Source organism: Colias eurytheme, chromosome 5 (assembly GCF_061535395.1).
Source record: "Colias eurytheme isolate Ceu_HAF_F1 chromosome 5, ilColEury1 Martin Lab GWU primary, whole genome shotgun sequence".
Taxonomy (NCBI): domain Eukaryota; kingdom Metazoa; phylum Arthropoda; class Insecta; order Lepidoptera; family Pieridae; genus Colias; species Colias eurytheme.
The window spans coordinates 6,314,386-6,322,454 of NC_142984.1; the positions used below are offsets into that span (position 1 = coordinate 6,314,386).

An 8,069-nucleotide genomic window follows, 5' to 3' on the forward strand; every position below is an offset into this window, starting at 1 on the left:
TATATTCGAATCTTTATTGTGAATAGAAGTACAAATAGGTAGAAACATAAAATATACCTAGTTACTTAATGTCGCTTTTAGCTCTAATTTACACTAAAAATACAATTTCGAAATGAACTTCATCTCTGGACACTAAAAGTCAAAAATACTAAGCAACGAAATCCTTAATATTATACCTACATCTATGGATACTTGTATTTTAAAATAATTTTGAACAGCATCTACTAATAAATAATGAATGAACTAATAAAAATGTAAATATTATTTACTCTAATACAAGAGTAATAAATTTACAGAAAGAAGTTTATTTCCACATTAACATTTGTAACATCAAACATTAATAAAGAAATATCAGAACTGGGATATCTTTTTTAACTTATTATTAAAATGAAAAACTACGGAGATCTACATCACCCTAAATTTTGTTCAAAATCATAAAAAAATAATAATTTAATAAATACCAAAAACAACAATAGTTATATCAAGTATAAAAATGAAAATGTTTATTAATATCCATTACTATAATATATTGTACTTTTTTATTTCGTACTAATTCTTTGTCAAGAGATAGTTGATAATCGTAAATTTCAATTCGTAAGATGGACTGTATTAAGTTACATGTAATGTAAAAAGGATATAAGACTAGAAAGATACAGTTCAAAAATTTGTTGCGTTATACCAAACAAGAATGTTCCACAGACATACAATTTCTTTCATCACATAAATAATCGATATATATATATATGTACCTAATCCTAAAATATAAATAATAGTACAGTTGCCAATTTAATAAATATAATATCTAGATGGTTTAAAAATCCATTGCGAAAGCACAAACCATGACTTTATCACATCAAAACACAACTGTAATTTGTAAAAAAAATTATCCGACAATCACAAAATATGTATGGACAAAATACGCACCTCATCATTAATGTATGCTCCTCAATAGTAACCAAGTCATGCTACTAATTCATAATGTGTATGAGAAAGGAATACTGCATAGTATACAATTATTAAATTTTCAGATTCTGGCTGTAAGACTGCTTATATGAATACATTTAGTATATAATTTTGCTGGGCGGTGCTGTGCTGCTGGCGCTCATGGCTTGTTCGAGGGTATCCAAGCGTTTGTAGGCGTGGCCTCGACTGTTTCTTCTGCGATTTGATTGCCGACCTTCCACTATCAATCCCAAAATCTGTAAAATATAAATAAATTATGATACACTTGATTTTCTACTTCAATACATAGTGAATCACTTCATAGTATAAAAAGAAAAACTATGCAACGGATTGATGCAGTTTTTTTAATAGTGATCCTCGAGGAAGGTTTTAGACAAAGCGGGCGAAGCCGTAAGTGGAAAGCTATAATATAATAAAAATTATTAAACTTCGTTTACCGCTATCTGTCCATCCCTATCTATGCTTAGACTTTTAAAACTATGCATTGGATTTTTATGCGGTTTTTTTTAGATAGAGTTATGCAAGACCAAGAGGAAGGTTTAAGAATATAATTTGTTATGTTGTCAACGCGGGTAAATCGCGAGTGTAAAGCTAGTATAAGGGTGCATTTCCAATAATAATGTGCTAGGATGAGTAGCAAGGAATATGGTTGTAAATAACCAATAGTATCACTTCAAACGCATAAACGCTTCAAACTTAAAACTAAATGACGCAATATGATTTGTTCTATACAAACACATTCCTCACACATTATTGTGTGTGTTGGTAGAAAAGCACCCTTACACACTTCCAATTTTATTTCTAAAAGAAAAATAAAACATTATTTTGTTTCAGTTTTACTAAAAAATACTCACCACTTTTGTGACTTTACTCTTGTTATGGTATAAAACATACAAGAGGCCGACAAGAACAATTGTTGTCAAGAAGAATGGGAAGAAATGGTCGTCCTCTTCTACAAATGTATCTTGGATTGTGTTGGGAAATACCATTTCTGTAAACAAATTTGTACATGTTTTAATAATTATTTAGTATATTTAGTTTTAATAATACCCAATTATTTAATTATTTAGATGATTTTTAGACATATTTAAATGCCAAATATATTTCTATTACAATCTATCTGTTAAGCTATTGCATAGCTTTTATCTCAGACTTTCAGTCCTCGAGTGCCTCACGTATTTTTATTAGTATATCTTATTAAACAGGTACAATTAAAATAATCATGTACTTACGTAAGAGATAATATTATGTAATTAATGACAATAATTTAATAATGTATTAGACTAAAAAAATGTAAATGTCATATTTTCATAACTTCTTAAGGCTGCAGTCTAGCAAAATTGCGTTTTCAACAAGTTATTTGACAATTTTTTCCCGGCTAATGAAATGATAAACTGAATTTTTTTTTCTTGTTTATCAATAAGTGTTATATACGCAATGCGCGTGAATTTTTTCACATTTATAAAGTTACTTTATGTTACCTTAATCAGGCCTTCAAGATAAGTCTCTTTCCCCCAAAGACATTTCGAGCTAAGTTTGTGCACTCACTACGTTGCAACCGATTACAATTTACACAATCTGATCAGCGCATTATTATCCTTATATAGTCGTTATTAAAAACTGCTGAATACAATTGCCGAAAAACTTATGATTTTCTTAATTAGAACGTTATAAATTCATTAAATTTCCCATTTTTTGCCTTACAAAATCTATTGATAAATACTGCTAAAAGTTATTTTTTCCATTAATTTATTCGAGTTGGTTGAAGACCAATGAGTATTAATCCTTTAAAAAGTTTTTTTTTTGAATTTTGATAATTCTTTAAATATTAAAAAAATATTTAAAATAATTAGGAAAAATCCTAGCGAATTTCTTCAGTCGCGCTCCTTGGGCCGGAGCGTTCTGACGTGTGCTCTACGCTCGATTTTCCTTCATACCGAAGTGAAAGTTGCTCTACTTCATTAAATTTAATATTTTTGTTAATTGATTATTTTTATCTTAGTTTTATGCAAATATTCATATTTTTAAACATTTGATTTCGATATGGAAAATAAACGAAAAAAATATGCGTGTAACTACTAGAAAAAAATTTATCTTCGAACATAAAGTTAATGAAACCAAATAGATTACAAAGGTGATTGGCAACAATTTCTTTATTTTACGGGGTGTCAGTAAAGGGATGTATGTTTCTTCACTACATAGTATAAAACAAAGTCGCTTTCTCTGTCCCTATGTCCCTTTGTACGCTTAAATCTTTGAAACTACGCAACGGATTTTGATGTGTTTTTTTTAATAGATAGAGTGATTCAAGAGGAAGGTTTATATGTATAATAACATCCATTAAATAGTGGAGAAGTACTGTTATTTTTGAGGTTTCTAATGTGATGTCGTAAATAATTACATTTTTTCCGCTTACATTGCAAACGCAGGCTGAACCCTACGAGTTTTATCAAAATAATGTACTAAGTATTGTACACATTGAAAAGGTCTACAGAAAAGTCCGTGATGGTATATGTCTATCTCTTATGGATAACCCACAATAACTTTTTTTTTGTCATTTACTTTTTACGACAAATAATGGCTAATTTTCGAAGCGATTTTAACCAATACAGCATTAATCCTTAACCAATTAAATACCTTGAATACATTGTTCATTTAATATAGATCTATATGGCCCTTTACACCGTATGATTTAAGTGAATATTTTCGAAGATAATATTACAGATTTAAAAATTGCGGGACGTAGCGTTTGTGGCGGTACCGGCCGCGCCATTGCACCCATGCGAAGCATGGGCGGGTCGCTAGTTAAAACTAAAGTAAGCTCATAAATTTTCTTATAATAATATAATTTTTTTTTGAAGTTCCAAAAATGTTTATTTTTCGTTTGAGAAATACGAAATATAATATAAACTTGTATTGAGAACTTGAACTTGGGACATACGGGGAAATGATTTGTTTACTCCAAAATTAGATAGAATTGTTTAATATTAGATAGAATTGTAATACTAACATAGTTTTTAAGGCCCTTTTACTAACAATTATATGGATACTTTATCTGAAATAAATGAAATAAATAAATAAATAAATAAAATTCCAAATATGTCGAGGTGTTTCAATTTTTTCTTCTAGTCATTTTAAACGTAGCGGCATGTTGTTTGATTATTAATTTTGTAACTTAAATACAGGATGTTGGTTTTATATTCTGATCTTACAGACGCGCTGACAAATTTAGTCCACCATTTCTAGTTTGGTCCACCAACTCTATTTACCAATATTAAAATGAATGGATCATCATCACATCATCAAAACTCAGATGTAATGGAAGTTCACAATAACATAGAAAATTCAATGGGTGTTGAGAACTAAACAAACACTACTTGTGTTTGTTTAGTTCAGAGAACAGAGACGCACAGAATAAAAAAAGAGGACGAAAACGATAATTCGTTAATGCTTTCCCTTTTCGACGTATTGTTAGGGTACATCACCAATCTGCAAAAAACAAAACTGATGATTCCCAATTGCTGATTAAAAATGAAAAACAAATAATCGACAACAGTGGTGAAAATTTGCTGATCACAATGAAACATCCTTCAGTGGTAGCAGATTTACTCATTTAAAATGTATCGGTGAACAGCGTAAAGGAGAGGAGGACAGGAAAACATTATGAATGTGGATGGTGGATTGTATACAGGGTGTAATCGATAAGTATGTGCAGGCGATTATGACGTTATTATTGCAGGTATCAAAAAACTTAAAACTGATATCGAAATTACTTTACCTAATGAGCAAAATGACAATAATAACTTTTTAAAAGTATAACGAGAAATATCTAAAAAATTTACTTTATACACTCCCATATCAAGAAGGGAAAATGGGACTAGTAGAAGTTAAATGTCTAATTCCGGCAAAAGACATGAATGCGGAAGATGCGGTTAAAAATAAAAAAAATTATATTTGAAATACAATGCAAAAAAATAACACTTTTGTCATAGATAAGAATCATGACTATTTTTTCCAAATTCAGGGACAACTAAACGTTGCAGAAGTAGAAGTCTGCTTATTTGCTGTTTGGACTGGAGTGAATCATGATCGTCTAATATTAATTTAGTGAGAAACGTCTTCCCAGTTCAAAATGGAGAAATAAACCATCCACGCGTAGACCGACATCCGCGCGGACGGAGTCGCGGGCTGAAGCTAGTCAGAAATAAATATCTTTTGTTTTCATTTGCACATTTTTCTATTTTATAATTTTTTACACAAACATTACATCTTTTTTATTATATACAAAATTTGTTTATCCGTTTTATTAGTGAAACTGAACAACTTTCACTAAGAAACTTAGGTCTAAAAAAATGTAGAGAGTTATGCATTTTGTATGTAAAGCTTATTTTTTTTTTATATTTCGTCCAAATTTCTTTGTTAAAGTTGATCAGTTATATAAACATGAAGTTGAAGATATCAATAGAACGTATTCGCAAATTTTGTGTACTTATAAAAAGAATCAACTGGTGTAATTTTCACGAAAATTGTTTCAAATTGTCATTTTAGGTACTTATTACGAATATTAAATTATGCTTACGAATGATTTAATTTATAAAAATTAAGTGGAGCAACTTTCCCTTAGTACATTTGTATTATTTACATATAGGATGACAGGATGCATTTGTTTGCACTACTAGACCAAGCCCTTAATAATATGTGAATACATAATATTTTACGCTGTAAAAAGATTGTTAAGTACTATCATAAATGGTCAAAATAGTTATTATATTTGCACTTTTATTGAAAGCAAGGTTACAATCTCACTTGTTCAAACATTGATTTTAATTATTTGAGTTTCAGCCATATTTGCTTTTTTATTTGTATTAACCATAATTATGTTCTACTTACGCCAGAAAAATTTATCAAGATTGTAAAGTTGGATAAATTCTGTTTTGATTTTATTGATGGTTAATATCAAGATTACAATCTTCATGTAAAATAATGAATTAACGAACATTGTGATTAGATTAAAACGAAAATAAAATGGCATGTATAAGGAATACAACTAGATTTTACATGAAAGAAGCAAACATAAATTAATGTGGTGTCCTTTTTAGTTTGGAAGGATTCAAACACAAAAGATAATAAATACATTCAACTAGTTTTTCTACAACATTTAGTTCTTGAGGAAAAAATTGAGAAAGTCAAACTTGAAGGAGCCTGAATCTTATAATAGGGAACCAACATAAAATAAGCATTTAAATAATTTATTTGGTTCTGAATAAATATCTAGATAGAACATACCTCGTTGTCCGATATCAACATTAAATGATGTAAGGGGAAGCTTATTAATGTTTTCATTTTCTTTTGATTTTTGTGTTTCAATTTTGGGGTCTGCATTCATTTCCTCATCCATGTTTTCTTGATCAGAAAAAGGTTCACCAGGTCCTGAAATTAAAAAATAATTATAAACATTAATAAATATTAAATATACATTAAAAGCCAAGTTATTTAAAGTGTTTGAAAAGGCAGGATGCAGCAGGATTTTTTAATCTAAGTAGCAACTAATTAAAATAGTTGCTACTTAGATTAAAAAATCCGTTAATATAAATATAAATGTGAATGTTAGTGAGGATGGATGTATGTATATGTGTACATATGTATGTTTGTTTCTCTTTCACGCAAATACACATATAGAGGGTAACTTGGATTAACACACAGGATAGGTTTTATCACGGAAATCCCACGGGAACGGGAACTATGCAGGTTTTTGTTTGAAAATGCGGTGAAGCCACAGGCGGAAAGCTAGTTATTAATATATTAAATTTTTCTACAGTCAAATTAAAGTCAACACAGTTTCTGTTCCCAAGGGATGTCTGGCATAAAACCTATCCTAAGTCCATTCTCAGGTCTTAAACTATCTTTGCACAATAAAAATATTAAAAAGTATTTACCAAAGTCATTTTCCATATCATTGTCAGCTTCGTCCAAAAGATCATGAGGTGCATTTGGTTTGGGATTTTCAATAACAGGTTTCTGTTGATTTTCCTGTTCTGGAGCTGATTTCAAAGCAGGTTCTTCTAAAGGTTTTTGAAATTCACTCTTAGATGAAGGAGGTACCAAATTGTCATTATTATCTTCGCTAACTTCGGGTTTTTGTAATCCTGACATGTCCTTGGATACTTCTGGGGCCACATGTTCATTGTGTACATCACTTTTTAATACTGTGGCTGATTTTGTTGATTGCTCAGACTGTTTCATTTCTTTCACTTGTTCTATGTTGCTATTCTGAGAGCTAGCTGCATTATTTGTTGTTTCAGAAACAACTGGCTTTTCTTCATATTTACTGTCGCCATTTGTTGGAGCGACAGCACTACTTGAATGTGTTGTAGCGTTTGCATGGCTTAATAATATCTCTGAACCCCATTTATAGTACTTACAGAAGAAGTTTGAATCTTCACTAACCATGCCATCAACATTGCAAACTTGCAAACATAATGATAACTTATTGAACAAATTTTCCAACTCCTGTTTGTAATCTGTTGTAGGTTTCCACGTTTTCGCGTCCTCACATATTGTTTCAATGTTCTGAGTGATACTCATTTTGGAATTAAAATTTCCTTTTAGATCTAGTTCCGATCGTCCGAATGTAGTACATAACTGATTGTTTATATCATAAAACATTTTACATTCGTAATCTGTTTTTGTTGAATTTTTACTGATTAATTTACAGTTTTCCATCTTGTTTTTAATCTTTTCTACTAAAAACAAGTTTTCACAGCTATTCGCCAAATTAAGTACATCGTTTTCAATTCCCAAAATAGCTTGTGTGTGGTTAGTATTACCCACAGGAAGTCCTAGTCCATTATAGAATATACTTACCAGAATCAAAACAATCCCGTGTGACGACATATTTTAACAAAATTTGTTACTCTAATGTGAGACCCTTCAAAACATATAGTTCACTTAACACATGTATCGTTACATAAATAATTTACATGAACAAATGGTTGCGTTTGAAAGATGAAAACGAATAGTCAATCTAGTTTCTTGTTAAAATACACTCTTTGTACAAAATATTGCATGCATGCACAAGTCACAACCAACCCAGAAACCGGAATCAA

The 8,069-nt window shown here is 30.1% G+C and overlaps 1 protein-coding gene across 1 annotated transcript; it reads right to left on the reverse strand.

Annotated features, from left to right (window-relative positions):
* Window positions 1–8,069, reverse strand: LOC149908493 (uncharacterized). Its single transcript, XM_090101980.1, has 4 exons — window positions 6,900–8,069; window positions 6,250–6,393; window positions 1,818–1,954; window positions 1–1,199 (listed from the first exon to the last, which is right to left on the reverse strand). The coding sequence occupies exons 1-4, from the start codon at window positions 7,855–7,857 to the stop codon at window positions 1,062–1,064; spliced, it is 1,377 nt and encodes a 458-aa protein (XP_089958106.1). The 5' UTR covers window positions 7,858–8,069; the 3' UTR covers window positions 1–1,061.